Raw genomic sequence first — 14065 nt, 5'->3', positions numbered from 1 at the left:
CAAATGCACGTTTTACACGACCCGGACGATCTGGTGTGGGAAAGAAATTTCCGCCGAGGGTGTAGCGCAATCGCCGAGCCGAGTGCAAGGCCTGTGCGGGCTCGAGCCACCGCAGACCGCTGCGGACCTCCAGCAGTTCCTGTGCGCGACGAATTGGATGCGTGCGAACATCCCTCAGTACACCGAGCTAGTTGCCCCGTTGACGAGGTTGATGGATATCGCGGCCAATGCAGCAGACCCCCGCAAGAAAACCGCGTTGACAAGAGTGGCATTGAGTTCAGTCGGATGGGCCGAGGATCATTTGACCTGTTTCGAGCGACGCTACAGTGCATGGTGCCTCTGTCCCACCCGGACCCTGATAAGATGGTGTGCCTCTACACAGATGCAAGCGAGGGGTTTTGGGGGGCAGTCGCAACGCAGGATCAAATCAGGATCTCGCACTGCCTGCAAATGACCAGCGACACGAGCCGTTGAGTTTCCTGAGTGGCGCTTTCCGAGGTTCGAGCAAGCGATGGCCGGTTGTCGAGAAGGAGGCGTTTGCGGTGGTTGAGTCCTGCAAACAATTGGAATGCCTCCTGATTCGGCCCGGCGGTTTTCGGCTCTTTACCGACCATCGCAATATAGTGTACATGTTCAACCCGTTGAGGTCGAACTCGAACATGGCCAAGTATCAGGCCCACAAGCTTCAGCGGTGGGCGCTGACAATGACAACATTTCCATATGTGGTGGAATGTGTCGCCGGGGAAGACAATCTATGGGCCGACCTCCTCAGCAGATGGGGCAGTTTAGCGGGGCCCGACCGAGGCGCCCGAATGCAGAAACTGGCATTAGTTTCCTCGTTACGTGCCGAGGAATTCGTATGGCCGACGGCGAATGCGATCACGGCATTACAACGTGAACACCCCGAGCGTGAGCGATGTTCGACCTGGAGCGCCGAGAAGAAATGTTTTTTGTCGGCCTCGGGGTAGATTTGGATCCCTGACGATGCGCTGGACATGCAAGTGCGCATATGTGTGGTAGCTCATGCGGGCGTGGCTGGTCACCGCCGCGTGGAAGCAACAACTGCCTCGGTAGCCGACATGTTCGATTGGCCGACCCTGAAAGCCAACGTGAAGAATTTCGTCCGCGCATGTCTCCATTGCATGGAGAGTCTGTGCCTCGGCCTTGGAGCGAAGCATTGCATGCGACCAAGCCCAACGAGCTAATCCATTTCGACTGGGTTTCGTTTCCGGAGGCCGAGGATGCCTTAAAAATGTGCTAGTCATCAAAGGTGATATGTTCGTACGCCTCCACGCGAGTGCATCGGCAACGGCTGTCGAAACCGCCTCGGCGCTGATGGAGTTGTTCGGTGTGTTCGGCGTTGAGAAGACCTGGGTGTCCGACTGTGGGTACCATTTCAAGAATGAACTCATTAACACGATTGGTCGGATGTTCGGGGTCCATCACCATTTTGTCACGCCTCACTCCCCAATGGAACGGTCGAGGTGGTGAACCGAGTCATCGTGGGACACTCAAGGCATTGTGCAGCGAGATGCGCCTGCGCCCCTTGGAGTGGCCTATGGTGTTACCGCTAGTCCAATCGGCTTTGAACGAATAACTGTTTGACCGTCTGGGCGGAATTGCACCAACGAAAGCGTTTACTGGCCTTCCGTCGACTCCTCCATTGTCTGGCTTAGTCCATCCGGAGGAAGCTCGCGAAACTACAATCGATTGGGTGAAGACAGAGACTACACGCCATATAACCGGGCTTGCCGAGGCTTTGTGTACGATGCACAAAACGGTAGTAGCAACAACCGGCGTGAAGCGCGCGAAGGCCAGAACTTAGCGCAATGGCAAGCGTTCGCCCGGTTTGCTTTGGGCGATTTTGTTCTCGTGGCTCGGGCGCTTCAGCATCCGGGCAAGTTATGCTTGCGTTGGAAAGGACCATGCCGTGTCGTGAAGGAGGTCTTGGACAATTTTTTTGGAAGTGCAACAGCTGGTGCCACCAGGCGAAACGTCTTTGCACCATACCAGCCGCCTCCGGCTTTACTGTGAAGGCGGTCGAGACATTGATGAAGACCTGAAGGCGCAAATTGCATTCAGGGATGAAGGTTTCTACGTTGAAGCTCTTTAAGACCTCCGTATGAGTGATGGTGCCTGGTAAGTGAAGGTCAAGTGGCTCGGTCTCGATGATCTTGAGTCATCTTGGGAGCTAGCTCTGTCCATCTACGAAGACGTCCCAGTACTCTTTCGGCGCAGGGCTATGAGCCGCCTCGATGATTACGGTGTGGGCGAAATGCTTGACGGCATGGAGCGTGCGTTTGGCCACCCGTTGTGGGGGGGAAGTGTTCTCGGCCGTGCCTCGGATTAACTACCCGTGCAAGTGTGTGTGCAGTTGACAGTGAGTTCAGTCGAGTCCTATTTTTAGACTCGCCAACGGAGCAACTAATTAGTCCCTCAGTGGATCCTATTTAGGCCTAGGCTAGGACTTACCGAATCTCCCTTGGTACACTGTAACTGTATTGACTGTGATGCCTGGATTACAGCTAAGCGATTCGCTGGTTGATGGGCACATAACCTGAATGATAATGAAGAGACTTTTGGTTTTTTATCGAAGTATACCGTCGTGAGCACGGTAGCTGGTTGTGCAAGCCGGCGCAGACAACACGAGGTGAAAACACCGACTTCAATATTACCGATATCTCACCGACCGACCTCAAGTGTACAATATGGAAGAGTTTAAAGAAGTATCTGGTCGAACACGTTCTACCTGTAGTTGCTGGCATGACCAAGGCATGGGACATCATGTTAAGTACTCCGCTCCAGGGTTTTCCGACCTACAACCAATCAAAAAGGTATAGGCCAACGTCAAGGGCAAAATTGGACGTCAGTATATCTCAACTACCTACTTTCAAGACGTTCGCGGCGTGCCTTCTTCGAGTTGGACCCCTCCGTCATCCACAGCACGGTGCAAGCTTCGAGGCAAAGCTCCTTGAGCTTGATAGAACTCTCCGTACGGCTGAAGCTATGGATGCTATCAGTTCTGATCAAGACAGTGAAGCAGTCCAAGCAACAAGCGCAAGTAGCAACCAAGCACTGTCGTGGAATCGGCCAGGCTTGTCTGAAAATGATCCAGGACGCACATCCACCGACATAAAACGCGTTGACGCAGATTTGCAAAGAACCATTGATAATACTGGGGGAGTCCCAGCATTCCGTCGGAATCTTCGTTGTTTATGGTAAGTACGTTGAATTTGAATTGATTGGACAGGGTCGCCACATCAATACAAGTGGCTGAAACAGCCTGAATGGTAGCAGTAACCACGAGGTGGGCATTGGCCATTGACCTCAATCAAACATTTTGATTCGTGAATACTGAAATTTGATTTCAAACACACTGAAAAATACACAGTACATTGTATTCAGTGCCAAAGCGTTGACTAGCGTGGAGTCGACGTTCCCCGACCAGGCCCTAATGACCTGGTAAGAAGCGTTGCGCGAAGTAAAATCCGATAGGGGAAGGAAAATAGCTCAGTGTAGAGCATCGGTTTCTTAACTCAAAGGTCGCGGGTTAAGGATTTATCCGTCCCTCCTGGGGAATCCGGATAACAAGGGCTGCGTACGAAAACGAGGACCGAACTTCCAAGAAGATCGGTCGAAGCACGGGGTATGAAGCATTGAGCGAAGTAAAAATCCGAAGACTACACACCGCCCCTGGTGGAGCAGGCGCATTACAATTGGCGAAGCGGTTCCACAACATGTGGTTCTAGTATCGGCCCTCGCGGAGGAATGTCTTAAACAAATGATAATCCAAAACTCAATTATCCGAAGATTACACACCGCCCCTGGTCGAGCAGGCGCGTTACAATTGGCGAAGCGGTTCATTGAGTTTGGATTAACATTTGTTTACGTACAGGTAAGCGGCAGTTCCACAACATGTGGTTCTACGATCAGCCCTCACGGAGGTAACTGTAAACAAATGATACTCCAAACTCACAGTAAATTAACCATCGGTCTTGGGGTGGATACTGTATGTCGCCCCAACCTCGAAATACCGCACAAAACTGTCAACATACGGGGCTTTAGCGTGCGCACCACCCTTCCGTTGTTTGGGTGGCCGAGCCATCACAGAGCTGTGCTGCTTCCTCTTCGGAGAATTAGGCAAAGGCAAAGCGTCGACGCCGTACTTGCAGTGGACATTACATTAACAAAAGCGTCGACGGTTTTGCTGGCGTGCCTACCATCTGTTCGTCATCCGAACATGGTATGGGCTAAGTGAAAACCAGCACCAAATATGAATCCCACTCTTCACATGCAAAAAGCGTCGACAGGCATGAAGTCGACATTCCCCGACCACGGCTAAACTAGCATCAGTCATTCTTGAATTCACGTTGCCATGGTCAAAGCTGCCTTCGTCCCTCTTGCCGTTGTCGCCTCCGCCACAGAGGCTTTTGACATCAACATCATCAACGGCACCGAAGCCCCCATTGGCAAGTTCTTGTACACAACGGGTTTCCGCACCACGGACATCAGCGAAAACCACTGCGTGGGGGCGCTGATCGCCCCAAAATACGTGTTGACCGGCGCCACGTGCGTCCACACGTCGCTGACGTACTCGTCTGTGGGGTCACACTATTTGTCGGGGGACAGGGACGGCGAGCGCATCAAGATCGTCAAGCAGACCAAGCACCCTCTGTTCAACCACCACGAGTTTGATTTTGCCATCTTTGAACTGGAAACCGCGAGCAAAATCGCGCCGGTGAAAGTGAACTTTGACCCGGTGGTCACCCCCGGCTCCTGGTCGACTGTGCGCGGGTGGGGCATTTTCTCCGCCGCGGAAACTCCTTCGCCTGTTCTGCTCGAAGCTGACGTCAAGGTCTGGGACAACGTAGAATGCGCCAAGGCCGTCGAGCCATATGGACCCCTCGCCGACTCGCACATTTGTGCCGGCGGCGCTGACAAGGACTGGTGCGGCGGCGACAACGGTGCCCCGCTGATCGTCAACAAGGCTGGCGAGGACTACGTCGTGGGGCTGGCGAGCTGGGGCGGCCCTTGTGCCACCAAGAACGTGCCCGGGATCTACTCGCGCACGTCCAGCGCCCGCGACTTTATCGAGCCGTACTTGCCCATCAACCCCGTGCCCACCACCACCAAGCCGTCGTGCTAAACGAGAACACGTGACATCCAACCGTGCCGTGCAATACTATGTGTGACAGAGTAATGAAATGTCATTTCGTGCAATGCTTCGTGTTTTGTTGATGATGTACGGCTTTTACGCCTCATCGAATGGATGGGGGTTCATGCATCTGGCCACTCGTCTTTGTGACTAACGCTAACGTTACTAGTATATGGTGAGTGTATCCACTGAGCCTCTGTTTGACTCCCCGTGCCTGAGTGTGGGTAGCCGAATGTTGGTCACACACGACATTTCAAGAGTGTTACATATGACCTGGATCCGGAGGGGCATACTCTGGAGTATGTTCTGAGCTGATGGTACACTGTACGATGCATGACTTGTAGAGAGTAGTGATGTGAAAGGAGGGAACTGACTGATTGACTGGATAATGAAGTTACTTTTGGATTTGTGATCGAGGTCACCGTTATGAACACGGTAGTCGTCGGTTACGAACACCAGCGCAAGACAACAGTGAGTGTACAGTTGTTAACTGTAACCACAACCTTCTCGCCCTATGTACTGTAGTACTGTATGTCAATGCCAGTGAGCTGACGGTGTCTATAGTTTGCTCCCACGCCCAACGACTAACGTTACTGTAGCACAGTACTTCGAAGTATTAATATATTACTGGAACTTACTGAACTACTAGTATTATTAATAGTTACCTTGAATACATTTTCCAAATGTGAACAAAATACTTCGACGTACTTTCACGAGACGAAGCACACACAGTGCCCCTATTAGTTGATAGGTAGTAACTAATAGTAGTACTAGTATTAACAACGCATCAGTACTTTGTGCGCAAGAGGTCAGGATGAGGATGTCATACAAGTCGACTAAGCCCCATGGAGCGAGGGGGGTCCCAAACAAGGAGGAGAACTCAATTGCCTCATATATGGCTCTCTTGGAGACGAAGAAGGAATCCGATGCGTTGGTTTCAGTCCCCGGGATATAGTGGGCATTGCGAGGGAGGGGCTTCGAGAGGTATTGCCAGGGCGACAGAGCCTCCTTTCCACGGACAGTTCAATTGAAAAGCTACCACTTCGAGGGCGTGGGGGTCGGCCTGCGCGGAGAGAGAAGCGAGGGGGTATATAGGTCCGTACTAGCGCCCGCCGCGTATGGTAAGTCGTGAACTCGCGTAGAAGTATGCACAGTACCAGAGCTGGAGGGAAAAGTGGGAGGCCTACGTATTTGGTCTATAGTTGTCATGTATTGCTGCGTAGCAGTCGTTCTATATGCTGTGTAGCGTTAGGACGAGTGGCCATATCTTATGGGAAAGGCCATCGTAGGCAACACAGTGGGGGAGCCGGAAATCCAAGGCTCGATGCGGTAGCACAGGAAGGAGATATAGTCTCCCGTGTCGAGGGAGCGTTGAGGGGGTCGAAGGTCTGCGGACAGAAGGTGTGATATCAAGAAGCACCGCAGAGGATTCGAAAGGGAAGGTGAAGTCAAACATATATGAACCACTGTAGACTTCAATATTGTAAGGTTTTGCTCGGCCTTCGTTTGCTACAACAATCTGTACCTCCTCCCTTGTAACTGCGAACAAGTTAGCTTACGTAGCCATGTTTACAACTCTCAAAGCAATCGTATCAACACTTGGCGCGCAGAAACCCATCCACAGCCGCTTCCACGCGTTGATGGGCCCACGTAATGTGCCCGTCGTCTCCCGCGCGACGCGCATACATGTCGCGGCAGTGCGACGTGCCGAGAATGTCCACCACCTCGGACGCAGGGTTCGTGGACCCCGTGGCGTTGGTTAGGCCAAGCGCGGCCCACGGATCGATGGTGCCCGTGGGGAGCACAACATTGGCCACATTCAGGTTGAACCCGCCGTACTTTTTATTCGTGGCTTCGACGTTGGCAGGAGCGTTGGTGATATTGAACGCATCCCGACACATATATGCGTGCACGCGGTCGGGCGTGACAAACTTGAGGGGGGAAAACGCACCCTTGGCATTGGCTGTAGTTTGGCCGTAGCCGAATTCAGCACATGTTTGGTAGCTCCACTGGCGGTAGATTCCCGTGGTGGTGAGCGACGTGTTCTTGGCATAGTCATACGCGCCAGCAAAGTTGTTGTACGTGCATCGGCCACTCGCCACCGTCCGGTTGTAAAATCTAGATAGCTTTTCTACAGGACTGGGCCCTGCGCCGGCAAAGGCATTGCACACGTCGGCTAACTTGACCGCCCCAAAGTCATTGCTTTGCGCAATGCCTTGGAATCGACTATAGATCTGACGCTCAAACACAAATCGGTCGTCGTCGCTCGTGAAGTCAAAGCAAGGATTGAATAGCGTCTTGAGAGTAGCCGCGTCCGATGCCGACGGACTCGTGAGCAACCTGTGGACTTCTTCCATCGCCGCCCGCACCGTGTTGACACAGGTATCCTTGCCAAAGTACCTACGAGAGAAAACGATACAGTGAGTCGTAAGAGAGTGTAAATACGGAGTCAAAATGGACAGATAAAGTCATTTGGTCTCTATACGCTTTTCGAAGAACCTTTTCAAAACCGAATACACATTGAGGAATATGGGGGGATATAGAGTAAGTACACACACAAAGGACATGCCGTCGATTTGTTGATAGTTGCTACTAGTAAACTTGGATCATTCCTTCAAATTGCAATCAATTCTCTTTAATTAAGGCTATGGTAGTTCAATAATAAAGCGGCTATTAAAACAGCCCCCCCTGTTGTAGTACAGTACTGTACTAGCTTGTAAGAAACGGGAAAACCAAAAATAATTTCAAAGAGCAAAGACCTAATGGTGAATACTAGTACTAATAATAGCATGTTAAAGTTTCATAACGAAGCCGTATAACGTTAGTGAAATGTGTGTATATTGTTCACACTTTCGGATGAATAGTATGCATAGTCATATATTTCCATACAATCGATATACGAAAAACAGTTTTATTGTAATGGCCTGTTCCAAGTAGATTCATAACCAAATATATCTGCTGTGGGTTGAACGCACACGTTTAAACACACAAACCGTGTCACACACATGCACACAAAACCCCCCTACAAAGTACAAAAGTATACACACGCACCGAAATCCTTCAGACACGACGTCCGAGTACTCAAAAAAGTCGATTTTGGCTTCGATGGGGGCTGAACTCGCGACCGCCCCGACAAATCGCGACGGGTACAGTAGCTTGACCCAAGCCGCGAGCATGCCGGGGTAGCTGCCCCCGAAGGCGACCCATTTGGAGTCGGCGGTCAAGTTGCGCGTGCGGATGATGTGGTCTTGAAACGTCACGATGTCGGCCAACGCTTGGTCCGAGCGCAGGAATTTGAGGTTCGCATTGGAAAAGTCGGGGCGCGGCTGGGACTTGCCATAGTACCGGTGCTCGAGCGACACCACGAGTGCCTTGTGTTTTTTCGCAAGTTCGTTCAGAAACAACCCCGTGGACACGACGGTTGTGTTGCGCGCGACGTTTTCGCCGTTGATGTACAAGAACACGGGCGACCCGGGGCCCCCGTAGAATTGAGCACTGGAAAAGTACCTCTGCGCCCACACCGCTGGGTTAGTGGCGTCCGAGTGGTCTAATTTTTGTGTCTTGAACCATTCGTCCTGGATGAACGGGGGGGAAGAGGATGCGCTTTCGGTGGCGGCGGATTCAAATTTCTCCACCTGGTCCAGTACGTTGAATCGAGTAAACACGTCGATGTCTTGCGCGGACATGGCCATCGTAGCGAGCGACGACAGGAGCACGATACCACGCACCATCGTATATGCAGTTGTTGTATCGATCGGTGCAGAAGGCCAATGCAAAAGTGAAGACTACGTCGAGATGCATGATTGAGGTTGGCTGTAGAAAGGACGTTTGTATAACGTTGGACATACGGTGTTACAGTATTGCGGCCACTCACTTGTGTCCGTGGCCACTGCACCTACCTGTAGCAGGTTCACACAAGGCCATGTTTCAACCAAGTTGCATGGATTTGATTGAGTATATACAGTCCTACTCAATAATGTACTTCGTTGTCACTAGGTAGTTGATGCATATTTATTTCAGCATCAGCTGCCTGCTATACGACGATAACGCATTTTGAGTATGTTGAAGTTCACTCGTAGACTAATGATCATCCACTTATTCGTATTGGATGGCTATAATTAACCAATGTTGTACTGTAACGGTATGTACTCACTTGATACCTTTGTCAAAAGTTCATTGTTCGTGTGAGCACCACACACCACAGATATGTACTATACTTGGTGCAATGTAGCCCTAACACTGGCACGCATCGATAATACAATCGATTGATTATTCTTGATTTGTTTTGGCGATGTTGTGATTGAACGATGGGGAAGTTGGACTGGTACGGTCGTCCTGACAATTCATATACGTACCGGTACTATTAATAGTATCAGTTTCACCGATCATTGACAACATGACCTTGTCAACGCGCTGAGAGAGTACTACGTACCGTATAGTGTATATGCATTGCGACGGATTAATCTATTGCGACTCCTGTAATAACTGATAATTTTCTTGTAATAACTGATATTTACTTGTGACCATGTTGAATATACTTCAAATTTGTATGACGCAATGGATTAGCAAAATTTTGAGAACGAGTGTCGGCTGGTTGTGAAATATCACCTGTCGCAATACATATACACTATACGGTACATTACAGTAGGTAGGTATACCAGGTACTAACACAGTATATCGTCATCAGACATTATCACATGTATCGTACGTACTATTATACTACTATAAAGTACTACTATTAATAGTACGTAGTAGTATATTGTTGGTTAACATCTCGTAGCATGAACGTTATTTATCTTTTGGGGGTTCCACCGACTTATTACGGCAGTGATGATCGTGTAACGCTAGGGGGAAAGTGGGAACAGGTTTGATCCTCGCCAGTTACAGCAGGGGTTCAGGTTTCCAGGGTTTCGGGTTCGCAGTTAGGGGTACAGTACTGTACTGCGGCGAATTCCAACCAACCTGAGATTTGACATGTGTTTGGTGCAACTAAAGATTGCCTCAGTGGAGGGGGCAGGAAGCAGCAGCAGACACGTGTGTGGATGGAGGAAGAACTGAAAGTATATTAGTTCTGACGGGAGAGAAAAACAGCCGACTACACTATGATTGGCCACGACATCTGTTGTTTCGTGACAAATGTCTGCGCTGTCTTCTACCTGAGGAAAAGCCTCTAAAAGGCACAACAACCTCCTAAACAGCAAGCAGAATGCTGCTACCTGACTGACAGGGCAGTGGGGATGTTCTCTAACAGAACAGGGTGTTCTGACTGCCTCTTTGATCTTTGATCAGTTCACGAAATCATGATACGTATGTGCAGCTGTTCCGTAGCATGATGCAAACAGGTGTTGGTACATCATACCGCTGTCACTTTTGGGCTCCCAGAAGAATAATTCCCTCATTAAGTAAAACAGTTCCACTGTTGTTTTGACCCGAAATACAGTTTGTACTGTTTCACAGTCAATGAGGGAATTATTTCATCCGGATAACACCTTTTCTCCAGTAGCCCTGTAACCTGGGACTCCGTCCTACCCCCGGTGAGTATAAGATGCTAAATCTCCGGGGTGACGTGGCCTGAGCATACAAAGTTCCTTATAAATCTCATTAAAACAGTATTTCGGGTCAAAACAACAGTGGAACTGTTTTAATGAGGGAATTGTACCTCCCAGAATTGCCAGTACCGCTACGCTATTTCACGTTAAAGTTCTTGCGATCCTACCAGGTATGTTAGGTGATTTAGAGCGCGTCTGGCAACACTTCTTTTCTCAGAAATATTGTAATAAAGTACCCCAAAACGCCATTTTGAGGCAAAATAGAATAATGCAAATCTGCGTCACGCGTCTGGCAACAAAATGGGAGGATCATTTTTTATTGAGATATTGCCAGTATTATGGCGTTTTAAAAATACGGCTCCAAGGTCCATTTTGATTATTGAATAATGGTGTTGGACTATGAGTTGTTTCGGATTCCACATCATTTACAACCAGGAACACACGCACCATGAGCTCCAACGCAGTTTGGTTGAGCTGTGTGACCTGGTGGTCAGTTAATCACATCGTAAAAGAAACATGTCACACTTCTGCATTGCGAGGGGAATCGTGGATTGACGAGTTGCTCCAAGGAAATGTCCGACGGTTCCGCAATCAACTGCGCATGCTACCTGGTACATTCATTGCACTTTTGGCGATGCTTATGAACAAGGGAATGCTAAGCCCAAGTCGATACGTGTCAGCCAAAGAAAGTCGGCCACGTTTCTCTACGTCGTTGGTCATGCCGCTTCAAGCAGACAAGTACAAGAACGATTTCAACGAAGTGGTTGGACGGTCACGCAATCAATGAACGAGGTACAATATACTTGTTCTCATCATCATGACGGCTAATTATAGGTTTTGTCGGCTATGGTCAGGTTGTACCCAACGGTCATGCGTCCCCCTGGGAGCAGTATTCCGTGGGAAATTCACTCGAACCCCAAGATGTTTCCATTTTTCAAGGGCAGCGTCGGCGCCCTTGACGGCATGCACGTACCGGTGATCCCTCCGCCATCTGGAGCAAAGCCGTTTCGAAATCAAAAGGGTTATATGAGCCAGAACATCCTAGCGGCGTGCACATTCGATTTGAAGTTTACTTACGTATTGGCTGGATGGGAAGGTTCTGCATCAGATGGGCGTGTTCTCGAGGATGCGCTGCTGAACAAAGGATTTGTTATTCCCCCGGGAAAGATGTATCTTGGTAAAAATATATTTTAATATCTATTAATAACATAGTTTAGGTGACACTGTATACGGTCTACGCCTTAATCTGTTGACGCCTTATCGGGGAGTCCGTTATCACCTACGCGAGTGGTCACTAGGTAATCAGAAGACCCAATCTCCTAAAGAGTTGTACAACCTCCGCCATGCTCAGCAACGTAACTGTATCGAGCGCATCTTTGGCGTGCTTAAGAAGAGGTTCCGTATCCTTGTAACCGCACCGGAGTACCTATTCCCAAGCCAAGTCAACCTCGTCTACGCTCTATGTGCCATGCACAATATCATCGACGGCCTTGAAAGCGATAGACATTACCTAAACAAGGCTGAGCGAGAGCGATACCTGGGGGTGGAAGGGAAAATTCCCCCGTCGCCATGGCTCCATCCAAAAGCAACGCCAGGTTTGTAAACAGAGGGAACGGAGTCGTTCGGAACTTTTTGTAGTTCTTGTTGAGCTATACAAACATGATTAGACTTGGTATGCGGATATCTCAAATACCATAGTAATGGACGCCCAAACCGTTTCGGGGGCTGTAGGAAGGCCGAGGGCATCGTCCCACCCAAAGCCAGAGTTGTCGGGCAGATACTTGACATCCTTGTAATCTCGCTTGAGCTACAACGCATACATTAGAATGATTCATAGTGCAGCGGCAGTATCATTACGCAGTCTATACGAGACTTCAGTTGTGCTGGCAAGTAGTTGACCCCATACTCGAGGTTGAACGCATTACACACGGCTCGCCAGGCCTCCTTCTTGAACCCGTTGTCTACTCGTTTGCCGGAGTCAGCTTGGGCTTATAGCTGCGTGACAAGAAACAAATCGCGGGCGTGCGACCAGGTGGCACGGCTGTCCTTCATTCCCAACGATGTTGCCATTTCAAATTGTTCTGAAAGAAAAGAAGAATCACGTGCCTGGCAAAAAGTGCCAATATTTTCACACAAAATGGAGTTTTCGTCGTTATTCAATAATTACTGATTGAGATGTTTGCCCCCGCACAAAATGCCATTTTATTCTCCAACTGTTACCAGACGCGCTCATTGAGCGCGTATTGTCATCGGAAAACGTAGGCCAGGTAGCTCACTACTTTTGATTGGTTAAAATGCTATTCTTTTCACCCAATTGTCTCAACTTGCTTCTACTTGCCTCCGCTTGCTTCCACTTGTGTACAAACTAATTCCATTCATTTTCATATTTAGCATTTTAACCAATCAAAAGCAGTGAGCCACCTGGCCTACGTTTTCCGATGACAATACATTCATTAGTTTTTGTTGGCCAGATATACAATAATCAAGAGAGACGTAGGACAGGCGGCCTACATTTTCGCATTCACCGCTGAGTACAGGTATACAACAGCTCATATATTTGGCGAGTGGCAATGGAGGAATCGAATTTGTAGGCCATCCAGTAAGCGCATCACCAGTGGTTAGCGATAGCTAACCACGGAGATCCGCTTAACCCCTAGTAGGAGCTGAGGTGGTCAGAGTACACAAAATATGCCTCATATAACTAGAGTTTATTGGTTTGAACGGTTTTCAGTCTTGGTTGAACGGTATCCAGATTTATTGAACGTTTTTCAGGGTTTGTCCTTTCTCAAGTAGTATTAATAGGTACTACTCTGGCCCAAAATAGTTGTTAGGTAGTTTTTTCTATTGGCGGAATTTTTCTAAATATCACCCGTTTTGCGATGCGATTGGTGCATCAAAAAGCGCAAGATCTCTGCTTTGATTGGGTAGTCTACAAGCTTTCTAGAGCATTTTGGCTGTCGAGATATTGGGCGCCAAAGTTGGCGTGTCAAATGAGCCTAGTAGAAACATCTCGAAACATGATCATTACACGATTGTTCATCGCCCCCAAACTGCACCCTCTATGACACTACCCTCACTATGCATGCATGCCCCATCAACGTTCGTTGCGTCGAGCCTCGTCCCGTCGACGCGCCGCGAAGTGCAAGCACCCACATCCGCTCCGATGAACGTCAAGCAATGTACGAAACACTGCTTGGCGTTTCATCGCAAGGCGTACTACCCCGGATCCACGATCCATTGTTCGTGTTGCTGCCCAATTCGGTTGCCACGCGCTAACTGTGTCGCGAATTTGGTCGCGCGGACTGCAGTCCATCCAAGAGGGACGCATGTGTGCGGATGTCGCTTCGAGAATTCGCGGTAA

At 49.4% G+C, this 14065-nt stretch overlaps 4 protein-coding genes across 4 annotated transcripts in view; 3 read left to right on the top strand and 1 right to left on the bottom strand.

Annotated features, from left to right (window-relative positions):
- The window catches only part of H257_09910 (hypothetical protein), a gene marked incomplete at both ends in the record, with an annotated part of 3028 nt that extends 1823 nt beyond the window's left edge, over window positions 1-1205 (top strand). Inside the window, 3 exons of the mRNA XM_009836291.1 lie at window positions 66-366; window positions 410-857; window positions 969-1205. Coding sequence (XP_009834593.1) covers window positions 66-366; window positions 410-857; window positions 969-1205 — 986 coding nt within the window. The remainder of the gene's footprint in view (window positions 1-65; window positions 367-409; window positions 858-968) is intronic.
- A 3106-nt stretch (window positions 1206-4311) lies between these two features.
- On the top strand, window positions 4312-5255 carry H257_09909 (hypothetical protein). Its single transcript, XM_009836290.1, has one exon. It carries the CDS (start codon window positions 4376-4378, stop codon window positions 5144-5146), a length of 771 nt encoding a protein of 256 aa, XP_009834592.1. The 5' UTR covers window positions 4312-4375; the 3' UTR covers window positions 5147-5255.
- A 1345-nt stretch (window positions 5256-6600) lies between these two features.
- On the bottom strand, window positions 6601-8921 carry H257_09908 (hypothetical protein). Its single transcript, XM_009836289.1, has 2 exons — window positions 8207-8921; window positions 6601-7555 (listed from the first exon to the last, which is right to left on the bottom strand). The coding sequence occupies exons 1-2, from the start codon at window positions 8884-8886 to the stop codon at window positions 6748-6750; spliced, it is 1488 nt and encodes a 495-aa protein (XP_009834591.1). The 5' UTR covers window positions 8887-8921; the 3' UTR covers window positions 6601-6747.
- A 2417-nt stretch (window positions 8922-11338) lies between these two features.
- H257_09907 (hypothetical protein) lies at window positions 11339-14065 on the top strand (the record flags this gene model as incomplete). The annotated part of the gene is made up of 5 exons (XM_009836288.1): window positions 11339-11467; window positions 11539-11881; window positions 12003-12299; window positions 12928-12971; window positions 13649-14065. 5 exons carry the CDS (start codon window positions 11339-11341, stop codon window positions 14063-14065), a joined length of 1230 nt encoding a protein of 409 aa, XP_009834590.1.

Source organism: Aphanomyces astaci (assembly GCF_000520075.1).
Source record: "Aphanomyces astaci strain APO3 unplaced genomic scaffold supercont1.25, whole genome shotgun sequence".
Taxonomy (NCBI): domain Eukaryota; phylum Oomycota; class Saprolegniomycetes; order Saprolegniales; family Verrucalvaceae; genus Aphanomyces; species Aphanomyces astaci.
This window is presented reverse-complemented; position numbering and strand designations above follow the sequence as displayed.

What these genes read in the sequence shown, in the direction of transcription:
- H257_09909 (XM_009836290.1), top strand. Translation starts at nt 4,376, where the DNA reads ATGGTCAAAGCTGCCTTCGTCCCTCTTGCCGTTGTCGCCTCCGCCACA.
- H257_09908 (XM_009836289.1), bottom strand. Translation starts at nt 8,886, where the DNA reads ATGGTGCGTGGTATCGTGCTCCTGTCGTCGCTCGCTACGATGGCCATG. An exon ending in GTCGTGTCTGAAGGATTTCG is followed by an intron (nt 7,556 to 8,206) that starts GTGCGTGTGTAT and finishes TTTCTCTCGTAG; the next exon opens with GTACTTTGGCAAGGATACCT.